This window comes from Athene noctua, chromosome 2 (genome assembly GCF_965140245.1).
Source record: "Athene noctua chromosome 2, bAthNoc1.hap1.1, whole genome shotgun sequence".
NCBI classification, from domain to species: Eukaryota; Metazoa; Chordata; class Aves; order Strigiformes; family Strigidae; genus Athene; species Athene noctua.
The window spans coordinates 140496375-140511596 of record NC_134038.1 but is presented as its reverse complement, the minus strand read 5'-3'; the positions used below and the strand labels follow the sequence as shown (position 1 = coordinate 140511596).

General features: G+C 36.7%; 1 protein-coding gene across 3 annotated transcripts in view; it reads right to left on the bottom strand.

Annotated features, from left to right (window-relative positions):
- TAX1BP1 (Tax1 binding protein 1) overlaps nucleotides 1-15222 on the bottom strand; it is a 63235-nt gene that overhangs the window by 12908 nt on the left and 35105 nt on the right. Inside the window, exons 7-14 of one of the 3 annotated variants that reach the window (XM_074900454.1) lie at nucleotides 15057-15147; nucleotides 13596-13781; nucleotides 9936-10163; nucleotides 8475-8621; nucleotides 7125-7218; nucleotides 5674-5792; nucleotides 4317-4442; nucleotides 3685-3756 (exon numbers count right to left, since the gene is read on the bottom strand). In XM_074900454.1, the coding sequence (XP_074756555.1) occupies nucleotides 3685-3756; nucleotides 4317-4442; nucleotides 5674-5792; nucleotides 7125-7218; nucleotides 8475-8621; nucleotides 9936-10163; nucleotides 13596-13781; nucleotides 15057-15147 (1063 nt within the window). The remainder of the gene's footprint in view (nucleotides 1-3684; nucleotides 3757-4316; nucleotides 4443-5673; nucleotides 5793-7124; nucleotides 7219-8474; nucleotides 8622-9935; nucleotides 10164-13595; nucleotides 13782-15056; nucleotides 15148-15222) is intronic. The other 2 variants (XM_074900455.1, XM_074900456.1) reach the window with 2 other exon arrangements.

Genomic DNA, 15222 nt, shown 5'->3' with positions numbered 1-15222 from the left:
GTTCTTTCTGGTTAGCATTTTCTTCATGTTTAATATTTGCTAACGTAATGGTAACAAAAACCACAAAGATGGAAGCGTGCCTCTTCCTCAAAAGATTTGAAATTGAAACATAAAACTAAAGACTTCAACTACCAATTTAAGTAATGAGAAGTAAAATGTCTCAGTTAAAAGGCACAACTCAATATATTTTTCTTAAAAACAGGTAAACTTCAGCCCAAACTCTAGAACATAAAAATGCAAAAATCAAGTGGCAATAACTGCTCTGAAAACAAACACCACTCAAATGAGTAAAGATGGAAATTATACATTTATTATTATACTTACTATCAGGTTTCAAACATAAACGTTTAGACTCCAACAGCAACATCATAAAGTCATTTTCAAACAGGGAAAAAGCACTATCTCCAAATGGTTAGGCAGCTTAAGTTATCGTTTTTAGAGCACTGGCCATAAACACAGCAGTGTTTCTTTTAGAAAAACCTTCTAATACAGGACAACACAATTTCTACCTAACACCCTCCAAGTAAAATCTCCTCCTGTAGATAATATATAAAACTATGCTAGCATTACTTTAGATTTATAGACTAAATTGCATGTATGATTGAAATGGTTAGGGTTAAATGGTTAGGATTACATCTTAAAGTTTTAGTGAGTGTGTAAAGTCCAAATAATTCATCTTTACTCAGTACAAAGCAAGAACAATTAATTATCAGTGAAATTAAGATTTTGCTTTTTAAAATCAATTTCTCCTGCAATATGGAAGCAGTTTAGAATGACAGGCTGTTGCATTAATACTTTAATTTTAGCATCACATAAGATTAAAACAGAATGTAGATCAAAGTGACCATAAAAAGGTGCTGTAAAATAGTCTTAGCCAGAAGCTGGATAGCTAGGGTAGACTGATTTAAAAAAAAAAAAACAAACAAAAAAAACATATGCTATATACGTATGCAAATAAAATAGAAACCAGGTAATTTTATATGTTTGAAGAGACAGCAAATGAACATTTTTAGCATGCTATGTTTGGTGACATTTATAAACAAACACCAATAATGGAGTATAAATTGAAAAACTGTTTACTATACTGTGTTTAACCTTTTAAATCATGGTTGCAGGCTAGCAAGGCACTTTGTCGACCAAATTTACATATACTTACATTACAAAGAAGAATCAAAGTCCCAAGCTTTTATAAGGTCCATATGTTATTACAGTTCTTATGTGTTGTGTTTAAAATTACTCCCTCCAGCTAAACTATATGCATCAAAACTCATCTTTTATTTTGCTTTCTTTTGAATTAGAAAAAATGAGAGATATTTACTAAAAATTACATCTTTGGTTAAAAAAAAAATACCAACTACCTGAGAATTGATAATGTTACAAAACATTTAACTAGCTTAATCTGAAATTAGTTTAATTTCAATTTATCAGTATGCAAATTCTTCTTTTTACTAACTATCTGTTCATACTGGGTTTTTTTAAGTAAAGTGAACAATCAACTTTTCCACAATATCATGCAATACTAACTGATTGTAACAGAAACATTTTATTATTTCACTTTTCAGTAAAACCTAGCTATGATTAATTGCTATATAATACCTTAGAGGTACTTCTGACATAAGAACATCATTATTTCAGAATGTCTGGTTTAATAGCAATGGCAATGAATTTGATTAGACTGAACTCTTGGAAGTAGCAGTCCATTTTCTGTCACATATTTAAAAATTAGAGTGCTGTTTGTGTATCATTTCCTGATAAAGATATTTTTCCAGTTGTAGTTTACCAAAGTCACTACTGTCACATGTCAAGCTGCTCTTATTATTACAAGCAGTCAATAAGAGAACTGCAGATGTCAAAAGGATTTGGTTGTATGCACACATCATGAAAAATGTAGAGATTATACTACTGAAACATCTACATCTCTAGTTATAGGACAATACCGGATAAAAGCAAAAATAATCTCAACCAGTGATGGAAAAAATAAACTGTCAAGCTAGGTATGTACTATTCATGTTTTATGCCAGGATTCCAAAGGGAATAAGGTTTACTAATTGTGCTGCCTGTCAGCCAGTAACTCCTGAAAGCATCAGGGAGAGTGTCTTGTCTCAAAGTGTTTCGTTGATTAAGGATACCAATTAAACTTGGAGACCAGAGTGAGAAGAGTAGACGTATTTTACTGGGGATAACTAAATAATGTAACAGAGTAATACAGAAAACATGCAGTAAGAAAAGGCAGAATAATGCACCTAAAGCAACAAATAGGAAAAATACAGAGTAATGCAGAATAGCGATTAAGAAAGATAACATCACCACTTGCACACGTTCCCATCACCCAGACCCGCAGTGGCTGGGCAGCCCCGGTTACAGCGAGGGTTTGCAGAGCCTCTCCCAGCAAGTGGGAAATCCTACACGTTGCGTCCACCCATAGGTGAGGCTGCCAAAGTCGCTGTGAGCGGGCCCAACCTTATATACTAGAGATCAACAAGCCAGGATAGCTGGCACCTTTGTTTTAGAGCGGAAAATTGCTGGCTTCATTCTCCTGTTGGATTCCACCCAACGCCTGGCCTCAGCGGGGAAACCAAGGGAGTTTCTAACAAGGCCAGATACTTGGGTTCCCAGCCTTGAAGAGGGCTGAGAAAGGAAAGTTGGATACATTCTCTCATCCTTTCATCCTCACTACTGATTATATTTTGTCTAAGCTGCCTCTTTCACTAGTGCATTTACATATTTTGTTAATGACTACATGCTAATTTAGCAGCTTCGGCTTGGGGCCTGTTGTTCAGGCTTCAGCATTTTAATGCTTTAGCACTTTCTACATCAGCTTAAGTGGGTTGTTATAACTTAGTACAACACCTACTAGCACAATGGTTTTCAGTTATAAAACATACAGGATTCATCTATAGGTCAACTCTGGCTTGGGCCTGTTGTCCAAGCCTTAGCACTTCACAAAGAAATGAGATTCCTGTAAGTTTTGTTAACTGATGCTCCCTCAGAGCACAGAAAGACTAGAGCATGAGCTCAACAATAGTCCTTCCTATTTGGCCAAGCAGCACGTGCACTAAGCCTCTAGCTACAACACAGCTGAATTTCTTTCACTAGGAGGTAACAGTAAAGAAGTTAAATTGTAGAAAAACAGTGATGCTGCAGAGATAAGAAAGGAATATAGGACAAGAATTGATAGGAATTCCTGTGTTCTGTGAACTGTATAGGTAGCTGCAATCTCACATTATTAAATCACAGAGATTAATCCCTATCTGCAAACAGAAATAATTAATTTAGATCCTGGATGGAATACCTTTCTAGACAGGAACCAAGAAAACAATTTTTGACACCGTAACATTTTTGTTAGAATATATATAGAAAATATTCTAGAACAGTATTACAGAGCAAAAAATGCTAATATTTTCAAAGGTTGAGTCAGTTTTGGCAAGTTGATATACTATGGTGTACATTTTTTAAAAAAATATATTAGTATTATTAACAGAACTTGTAGTTTAAAATGCTAGTTCATTTTGGGAAAATATCCAAATATGAAAAAGTATGTTTAAAGATTAAACAAATTCTTGCTTAAAAATAAATTGCAACTCCTCAATTGAATGAATAAATTCAATAAATTGCAACTCCTCAACTGATGCTCCTGACATCACAAGTGTTAATTACAAAATTTAACAGGAATCCTGACAATACCTTCTCACTGGTAAGGAGTTCCAACTGTGATGCCAGTTCCTTTATTTGTCTCTCTTTTTCCGCCAGCTGAACCTATATGAAAAGTTTAAGGTTCCTGTATTAGTGAATAGAAGCTATTTCCCTGCATGCTATATTGTGAAAACAAAGTTCAGTGATTAAGTTCATCTTTCAGATGGAAATAATTTTGTCTACTATATTACATGCATCATCTAGTACTACTACAAATCAAAACCAACAACACTCCCCAAGTTTATCTAATGGATAACAGCAGTATATTAGCACCCTTTCCTTGCCAGCTTTCAGAGAACAGTTGTTGAATGATAAAATCCTAGGTTAAAAATGAACAGCAGTGTCAGTGATACTAACGGCAAGAGGAACACCACTGCCCAGAAACAGTTGAAGGTTTGCAAGCCTCATCTCATTATTTCTGAAGGAATCTGTTGGCATTTCAGTGATTTATTTCACTCACTTCTCTCCAGCTTTTATGTCCCACCACAGAACTGAGAGAACCAAAACCACCTCCTCCCTACTTTTTCCCCATTAAAACTCTTCATTACTTGAACTATTAGAAATAATCAACTATATTAAGAACAGGATACCATTCATTGTCATAAACAAAATCTGGAACTTACTTTATACTGATCCTCCATCACTGCTAGTTGTAATTTTATACCCTCATTGATTTTCACTTGTTCTTTCCACTTCAGCTCCAGTTTAGCTAGTTCATCAGCATAAACACTGCATTTCATCTTCTCGTCCTAAAGTAGTTTACATCAAGGCGTGAAATATTTACAATTTTAAAAGATCTCCCTTCCTTCCCCCAACAATGACATCATGTAACTTTATGCTTTTAGAACAAGACCATTTACAAATGGCTTCCCCAAGAAATCAAGCCTGGTTCAAGACTTTGAAGGGGACAAGAGCACTGAACACCGCATAAATTATGTTCAGTACATACCCTACTCTTGCATGAGTTTTCAGCAAGCTAGTACTCCTCTTTAGCTTAACAGTTTGGAGTTTCTTGTATCTAGTACTACATGGTAATAATTATTATCCTTTCAAGTGTCTCACTTCAATACAAAACCTTTCCCCGTGCAACTTTTACAACCTAAGTATCTTTCATCCAGAAGGTCAAAGGCAAAACTTTCCTCAAGCATCACTATAGAAGAAATAGCCAGCAGAATCTAACACAGGATCTCCATAGACAAGGCAATGAGAAGAATTACAGGACAGTTGTTACATCCTGGAGAGCACATTGAAATAATCTCATTGTGATAAGAAAAACAAGATAAACAGAGACAAGACAACACCCAGAAAGCATTTCTTAAACAATTCTACAACAGTTAATTTTCATCAGCATCACTGAAGCAATATTCCATCATCATACATACATCCAAACTGGTTAAATTAAAATCATGTTAGGACTGACAGGTATTAATATTTGAAGGGAATTACTACTGTGGCTACAGCACTACTGGTGCTAAATTTTGTCCAGATATAAATGCTTTTATGTATGACTGAGCCCAAACTAGTAGGCAGCATCCACTTAGATGTCAAAACATTGTAAAAGCCCGGGACAGTCAGATTTGGAGGAGTTATTACACTTGAACAGCCTATTAGATAAACATTGCTATACTTGTTCCAGACATCAGCTAGCTTATAGAAACATGTTGTATTTGATTTATAAAATCAATTACACTTAAAATATAATGCAAAAGTATTAAAAACCTTAAACACAGAAGTAGTAGTAGTATTGTTCATTTGTTTTACTGCATCTGGGTTTTCCTTAGGGGTCCTTGTCTGAACCCTCTAACGCCACAAGTAATTGAAAGCTGACTTTAATAAAAATGGGTTTTCTAATGTTGACTTCTACCATAATCACAGCGTATCAAACAAACAAGGCAACTCAGCTGGGTAGACTTTGTGGTTTTAAGACTTAGCACCTATAGCTACTTTCTGTTCAGCTTTCCGAAGCAGCCATTTACTTACTGCCAACATTTGCTTGCATTTCTTATACTTCTCTGTTTTCTCAGCAATTTCTTTATTCATTTCACGTACTTGCTCCTTTACCATGAATTCCGAAACTATGTCAGATGAAATGGGGCTAACTGTGAACATTGAAGAAAAAACAAGAATATTGATTCTTTTTGTTCCATAAAGTAAGTTTGTGTAAGAGAGATGACAGGCCATATTTAACAATGAATCAAGGACAGAGTGTGCCACCTTATCCAAGCAAACAACCAGAGACAATCAGTACCATGTGGCTAGTGATACAAGATCAGCAGCCATATTGGCATGTCCAGTTCTCTCACACTCTGAAGACGAACATATATATACACATACATTTAAAAAAAAAAAGACAGACATCTCTCCATTTGGCTTCCAAGAAAGTTAACACTAGAATATATATGTTATGATATCATACTAGAGATTTTATTCTTCTGTAAAACCATTAAGTGCCTCGGCAACCTACTTCATCCCATCACATACTATAACTGAACTTGCTGGGATTTTATTTGTTTTAGGAAACACTTGTATTTACTTAAAACAGGAGGAAACTTGACAGAAAATGCAACCTATAGTCTCTATAGACAGAAATAATTTGTTAATTATAAAGGAACATAAAATTAGTCAGCATTTACTGGCATTTATCAATTTGAGTAACAGAACCACAGAATGGTTTGGGTTGGAAGGGACCTTAAAGACCATCCAGTTCCAGCCCCCCTGCCCTGGGCAGGGACACCTTCCACTAGCCCAGGCTGCTCAAAGCCCCGTCCAACCTGGCCTTGAACACTGCCAGGGAGGGGGCAGCCACAGCTCCTCTGGGCAACCTGTGCCACTGTCTCATCACTCTCATAGTAAAGAATTTCTTCCTTAGTTTTAACCTATTCCATGTTTATGTTCTAGAAGATCAGTTTTGTAAAAACTTAACAGTTCATAAAAATTATAATCTAGTTAACCACTACTGCTTATAAATCATACAAATAGTCTATAGACTTGATTGTGCCATCACATAATCAGAACTTTTCAGTGGATTTGATTTCACAGTAGAACGCTACAGTAGATAGTAACTGTAACACAACTGCAAAATTACCATGCTACTGTACCGTTTGCAAATTTGGGGATGATCTTTTTTTTTTAAATGAATTGTTTACTAGCTTGGCAAAACTAGATCTGTTAACTATCAAGCAGAAATTCAAGAGTTCAGTCCCACTGACATTAACAAATATCAACGGAACTGTTTTGAAAAAGATACATGAAGTTATTTATGAATATTACACTTGCAAGACAAGATTTTTAGATGAATTTTCACATTTCTGATCATTGCTTTAACTTAAACAGAACAAGTCCACTTTATACTAGAAATACTATTAGGGACTACTTCACACAGACGACACTTTCAGGCTGATACAAATAGACAAAATTTAAGCTGTTGATACCTGGAGATGCAGACAACTTTTTATCTGTAACAACGGCAGTAGCTGTCTCATTGTTAGATGCATCTGTCAGTTTCTGTTGATGCCCTGCAATTTTCTTTGTGAAAAGAAATGTGTTTTGGTATTTAATTAAATGAAAGCCCAAGCACAAAGTAACACGTATCTTATATTATCATTTCCTCCAAAATTGGATTAGACAGAATTGCTCATTAAAACAGGAGGTAATAATAAATATGCAAACACATTTAATTCTACTAACGCAGAAACTGCCTCAGACTTTGATTTTTATAATCTTACTTTATAAAGTTCTTTTTCCCTAGAAACAGTAATTCCTAAGCAAATTATTAGAAAAATCTCATTTTCTAGAGAATCACACTTAAATCCATCAACTTAAATCTAATATTCCATTAGGAAATGGAGTCTACATTACTGATGAGTGCTGGACTTCTGGTGTCAAAGTAGTGAAATCTGGTGTTTATTATCAGATGTACAACATAGCCAAAGATGTGGAAGATTTTTTTTAAGGAAAACCACAGGTGTTCTGGTATGACACCTCATTCACCATTGACCTTCTGGATGAGAAGACAACTTTTTAAAGTAATCTGTGGATCAAAGCAGGTAACAACCCCATTTGTTCTGTGGACAGCAGAAATATTTAAGTCTTAATAAGTTTTTCTTAAGAATTCACATTTACACATCTTGCCATTGCTCATATACCTTTTCCCCATTTGAGTGCCTCTTCAACTCAGTCACCAATTTTCACAAAATTCAGAAGAACTCTGCCCTCAAATCTGGTTGAAATTTGCTAACAGGTTCAGTTACTAGGCAGCATGACTCACATCATCACTGCAAAAGCCTCATGTATTTATGGAACAAAGCTTAGAAGAGTGAGAAGAATACAAAATACATATGGAATACAACTATATACTGTGTTGTAGAAACTTTTTCCCCACTTCACATTGAAATCCTACTCCAAGTTCCCCCTTTCTCCTACTCTTTGGTTTGGGGTGGGTTTTTTTTTGTGATGGTGGTACTGAATAGAGGTAGTAATTATGGATTTTTCCTGCTTCAGTTTCAAAATTCTTCCTTGAACAACATTATGCCTAAAGGTTCATCCAAACTCTTGTTAGATTTCTACACATACCAGTTACTATAAATCCTATCATTGATTTTGACAACTATCTAAATAGAATCACAGAAGTAATTTAGCTTTATGGAAGAAAATGGTAAATTTAAGAGCCATTGTTTACCACATGTTTTAATCCTTTTTAAAAGAAATGGGTTTTGCAGAAGGAAATTAAATAGTTGCTGAAAGTTACAAAAAGCAAATGCAATTCCTCCCATTCTACTTACTGCCTGTTCTGTAAACTTGTTTACTTGTTTCTGAAGTTTTTGACATTCTTTGAATTTTTCTTTGTAATGGTCAGCAGCCATTTGCAGACGAAGTTTCAGATCTTCAACTTCTCTGCGCAGTTCCTGCTCCACGGTGTTTGAAGATTCCTTTAAAAAAATTAGAAACTGTTCTCCCTTTTGTTCAAACACCACTATTTCCTAAAAAGCTTCTTTTCAATCAAAGAAAACATAATGCTGTATCTAAGTACACAAGCAGTTCCTATTTTATTTGTGGGAAGGAAAGGAATAGAGTAGTAGAACAGAGACAGGAAGCATCTGTGCTGAACTTCATTCCCTGCAGGACACACTGAGGGAATAAATAGGCACAGGTATAATACCAGAGACAGATAAAGAGGATTCTTATTCTATGAGCTGATTAATGTGTATCAAAAGTCTGAACACCATCCAGAAGGAGTTTTAGCTATCTTACTGGTAAGTATAGCCACGTGGCAAGCGGACAGACCACAACTATATTCCATTACACTCACTGTGACTCTACTGGAAGGGGTTCAGCTGAGCTGATACACAGTATCAATGATACGCAAGCTAAGCAAACTACATTTACCAACTGGATATATGCAGTATTCTGATACTTTCTGTCAAGTGGAGTCATTCAGATGATCTGCTATACTTCTTTCAGGACGCATTTCAAATATACTGTATATAATTGCAATTCTTAGGAAAAGACGTGATTCTTAATATTTTAAATATAATAGTTCTTTTGAGGGTTGTACCATTCACTTCGTGTTTACTGCACTATTTTAATTACTGTTCAGCTCAACGTATTTTTTCCAAACTGCTACATCACTACAGTAAGCCTAGTAGCAAATTAATGCAATATAGTTGCAGTCACAGAAGATCCAGCACAAAACTCACTTCAGTCAGAATGATTGAACTTATATTAGATCACTAAATTTTTATCCAAAATGAAAGAAGTCAAGACAGTTTCCATGACATTAGTATTTTTACATTTATAAATACTAAAGCAAATTAACTTTGACCACAAATATTGGAAGGACTCACAAGAATCAAAAAAGAATCCATCAATGAGGAAAGAACATTTAAAAAAAACCCCTACCAATCAATTTTCTTATCCGAATGAATTTTTAATGCTACTGTGGCTCATGTAAAAGAATTAAGACAGGAAGAGGATTCAAACTAATATAGATAAATACTGTATTAATCTGCAAAACAATGTGGAGGGGAGTTGTGCTAAGCAGGAGCAGAAACCTTTCTTACCCACCTTCCAAACCAGTTAACATGCACTTGATTTAAGGTAGTATCTTGAGTACCAAAAGTGAATTTGATAATAATTTGTACTAATCACCCAGAAACATATTTTATTCCCCAACTTCAGCAAAGCTAGCTCCAACAGATTTTATAAATACAGATAAACATCAGTACTAAATACTGACAATTTACCTGTTCATTTTTCAAAGTTGTGACTTTTTTAAGTTCAGCTAAAGCATCAGCAAGCTGCTTTTTCAATTTTTCATTTTCCAGACGTGCACTGTGAAGATCTGCCATTGTCTTATCTCGCACATTTACTGCATCGCTCAGCTCTTTTGACATTAGAACAGCTTCTTGTTTGCTAGCCTGAATCTGATCTTCAGCTTTCCGAAGTTGCTCTTTTAAAATACTTGCATCCTCCTAGGAAAGGGAAAAGAGGGAAGAGAATCCATCATTTTTTAATTCAAAGCTTAAATAAATGTTCATATAGGGATCAGAAGCTTTTGAAAGAAAAATCAAGTTTTCCTGGTGGCTTTAGCAAAACCACAAAATCAAGAAGTTAGTATACAAGTACCATTTTCCCCATTTGCCTCCTTAGCTAACAACAGCGTGCAAACATATTTCACTGTGACATAAAGGCACATTTAAATATTATTATTTTATACACACTCGATTTTTGTTGTATTTTCAGCTTTAGTTTTAAACATACGCCAAAAAAAAGTCTTTCTGTTTTCCAGAACATCTTTGTTCTTATTGCCATAGAACTCTTAACTGGCACAAATGGCTATCCAGCTTCATAACCAAAGTTCATCCCACAGTAAGACACCGCAGGTAACAACAGACTAAGAGGTCTTACAATGCCTATAATTGGTTGATGCAAGACACTGTAATGCAGCTTTGGGACATTTTTCTCACGGCTCTGTTTCCTAAGATCTTGCACAACAAGCTTCTCAGAAGGGACTGAGAACAAAACGTAATGAAGAACAAGCTGCAGCACGCAGCACTGAAGACTCTCAGCACTGCTGTAGCTCCACAGGGCAGTCCAAGGGCCAACTGACCACACTGTGCTACCGGCTTCTCATTCCTCAGAGAAGTCCAGGATCACCAAAAATTTAAAAACAAACAAACAAAAAACCACCCAACCAACCACCAGAATTCAAAGCCACTACAAGCTACTTGCAGCTTCTGGGCTTCCTGAAGACATAATCATCTCTCATTCTTGAGTCTAAACATAAATTCAGGAATTATCTAGCCCATTATTTATTAATTTTTGAATAATCACTTAGCACAGCAAATCCAGAGAAATACTAACACTTTTTGTAAGCATTTATGAAGATGGATGGAATAGGAAATGCCCTAAAGTCCTGTCCCTTAGCTATTTTTACAACACAGTGCATTAGTTACATATTTTAGTAAATATCTGCAGTTTCACACTGTAAGACAAAAATGTTAAATGAACCCACCAGAAACATCACAAGCACTTCATATTAATAAATTACATAAAATGCTTGTTCGCTTCAATATTGGCACCCCACCCCCCCCACCCCCCCGTTTTTACTTCAAAGTAAAATACAGTAGTAATTCAGGAACAAAACTGCAGAGCAGTTGAAAGACTAAAACAAGATAAGCTGTAACGTAAAGCAAGATAGCATGTCATTTTTGCCCTCTTGCTATTTCCATTCTTAACAGCATTCTCTACTTAAACTTTACATTCATAACTCATATTACTTTAACGCCACTTCTATACTTTTGAGATCTAGACTGCTTTTTCTGTGAGAATACTGGCAAGACACACAAGATGAAGTCACCTGCATAATCTGACTTTTTCATGCTGGCCTCAAAGGCTGTGTGTAAATTAACTCTCTAGTTGGGATCAAGAGCACATTTGTGAAGCAAAACTCCCAGTCAATTCCACTACTACCTATCATACTGTAGACCACAGGACATAACAAGTCCCAGGGCACAGAAATTGCATTCCTTTTGGATGAAACAAAACAGGAAGATGTACCTCAGGAACAAACACCTAATGGGTATTCAATTGTGGTGGGTTGACTCTGGCTGGACACCAGGTACCCACCAAAGCTGCTCTGTTACTCCTCAGCTAGACAGGGTAGAGAAAACATAATGAAAGGCTTGTGGGCCAACAGGGAGAGATCATTCACTACTTACCATCACATGCAAAAGAGACTCAAGTTGAGGAAAAAAAAAAAAAAATAATTTATTACCAATCAGAGTAGGATAATGAAAAATAAAATCAAATCTTAGAAACACCTTCCCATCACCACTCCCTTCTTCTCAGGCTTAACTTTACTCCTTATTTTCTCTACCTTTTCCCCAGTGGCACACAGGGATGGGGAACAGGAGTTAGATCAGTTCATCACACACTGTCTCTGCTGCTCCTTCCTCCTCAGGAGGAGGACTCCTCACACTCTTCCCCTGCTCCACCATGAGGTCCCTCCCACAGGAGACAGTCCTCCACAAAATTCTCCAAGGTGTGTCCTTCCCACAGGCTGCAGTTCTTCACAAACTGCTCCAGCATGGGTCCCTCCCATGGGGTGCAGTCCTTCAGGAACAGACTGCTCCAGCGTGGGTCCCCCACGGGGTCACAAGTCCTGCCAGCAAACCTGCTCCAGCGTGGGCTCCTCTCTCCAGGTCCTGCCAGGAGCCTCCTCCAGCATGGGCTTCCCACGGGGTCACAGCCTCCTTTGGGGCTGCTCCAGCGTGGGGTCCTCCCCGGGGTGCAGGTGGAGATCTGCTCCACCGTTACCCTCCCTGGGTGCAGGGCACAGCTGCCTCACCAGGGGCTGCACCACGGGCTGCAGGGGAACCTCTGCTCTGGTGCCTGAAGCAGCTCCTGCCCCTCCTTCTCCACTGACCTTCGTGTCTGCAGAGTTGTTTCTCTCACATATTCTCACTCCTCTCTCTGACTGCTGTTTTTGCAGCAGGTTTTTCCATTTCTTGAATATGTTATCCCAGAGGTGCTACTCACATCACTGACAGGCTCAGCCTTGGCAAGTGGTGGGTCCATCTTGGAGCCAGCTGGCACTGGCTCTGCCAGGCACAGGGGAAGCTTCTGGCAGCTTCTCACAGAAGCCACCCCCACAGCCCTCCTGCTACCAAAACCTTGCCACACAAATACACAATACATCTATCTCCACTCTACACCACTCTAGAACTAGTCTAAAGTACCCCCACCTTGGCCACAGACAGCACAGACACCAGTTCTTCAGCAATTTCACTCTCCTACTACACCACACTGCTTGCTAACCACAACGCTACCACACCGCATAGCCAAAGTCAACTCCTCCTTAGAAGAGTTTTTGTTAATGCTTATTGCTAATTTCTCAATTTAGTCCATTTATATGGCATTGTATCCCTTCTCAGGTTTTACATCACTGTATATTGACAGTACATGCACCTAACAAATCCTTCAGCACACCTTTCGATGTCTCCTCTTTTCTCCTAGGTCACCCTCTGCAGTCTCAACACAGCTACATTATTAACTTTTTTCTTTTCCTCAGTCTCCTTCCTTTTTATTGAAATTAAAAGCAACTCAGAGAAGTGCACCACTTTTACTTAATTCACAAATTTTTTTTTTATTTTTTTATTATTTTTTTTTTTTTTTACACATAGTTCATCTCACAGTTCAACACGAGACCTAAACAAGCATAGAATGTGCAAAACTAAAACCTAGTTCACTCTTTTGATCAGTTTCTGCATCTCCTGAGAACACCTCTTGCCTCTCAGCCTATACTCTGGGGATACCTTCAACTTCTTCCTTTCTCTTGTCAAACACATATAACCTTAGATATGTTTATTTTAAAACAGGCCAATTATATTAGTAATGCTTACCTTGTTTGATGAGGAGAGCAAAAAAGCTTTCTTCATATTTTCTTTTTCAGCTATAAATAGCTGTAATCTGCCAACCTCCTCTTTATAATACGATATCATGTTTTCTTTGTTTGCATCCAAATTCTTAAACGTCTGGATTTCTTTTACTAGTTTGGTGTTTTCTATTTCTGTATTCTTCAAGTGTATCTGTAATAATGCTAAAAAATGTCAAACTCTTCTTCCATATTATGAAAACTACTGTTCACCTGTTCATTTAAGTGTTCACTAAATTCTAACTCATCTCTGAGACAAATTAGAACAGGTAAAGAGAAAAATTAAACATTTGATAATATCCCTGCCCTCCAGCACAAATTTTCTAGCTGGAATTCTTTCAGCTTGATCATCTAACAACAGCTCCACTCTACAGCTAAAAGTTAAGGCCCTGATTTCTGTCCACATCACACTGAGCTATTCAGAATTCACTCCTCCTCACAAATTCTGGATAACTAAGGACAAGCAAAAAAGAAATGACTTGAAGAAAACTAAAGAGAAATTAAAACTTCAGGTAGTATCTACTTGCAATCATCTAAGCAAACAGGACTACATCAACAATATTCATTTCCAACGCCAGCAAACTAACAACTCTAGAGCTGTTTTCAAGGTGTCATCAAGTCTATCACGTTATGCCTAATAAAGAATAACTGTTGTACTCAAGTACTGTCCACTCAAAGACTAGAAAACTTGTGTTGCTTATTTGCAAAGGGTTTCCATGCTTGTGAGAGATGTTTTGAGATTTTGTGACTTCTGGTGTATATCTAATACCGCCTGCCACACAATGACATTTTCCTCTGAACACAAAATATCTTTTAAACACACTAATGCTTCTGTTATTTCAGCATATAAAACTTTTTTTTGCCTTTTTTGGGGATGGGCCAGCAGAGGGGATGACACAAACACAACACTCATTTTAAATATGGGGGTGTCTCAATACCAGCAAAAGAAATCAGCTATACTATGAAAAATCAATGTAATATAGATCCCACTAAAGCTTCTTAGAGTTATGCACAAGACTCAAGAATAGGGATCAAGAAAACAGTCTGGAGTGAGAATTTAGAAGACTAAAAGGTAATTTGCTTCTGAAAAAGTGTGTTAAGAAAACCAGTTACTTGGTGATGCACTGTATAACTAAAGAACTTCCTCACTAGCATCTATTGGTTTTTGTTACTATGCCTGCATTTTAACAAATTGGTGATCCATTCTCCTTAGAGAACTTTTTATACCATGGGATGAATTCAGATGCTATTTTTCTTGTTTATTTTTATATGAGAACATCTATAACTGTCTTAAAAATCTGTTCACAGAAGTTGACCATTTCCTCTTTTCCTTAACAAATTCAATTTATCAAACTTCTCTATAAAACATTATTACCTTTATTTCAAACCACTTCATTTCCGTGTATACACATACAAGGAATAAAATTACCTTATAAAGTTCTTTTTCATCCTTTTCTGTCTTTAACACACATTCAAGTTGCTCCTTCTCAAGCACCACTTTCTTCAGTTTGTCCTTCAGACTAAGACATTGACAAATTACAGAACTATTAATACAGAAAACCAATGCAACCATCAAAAATTGTAAGTTTTTTTTA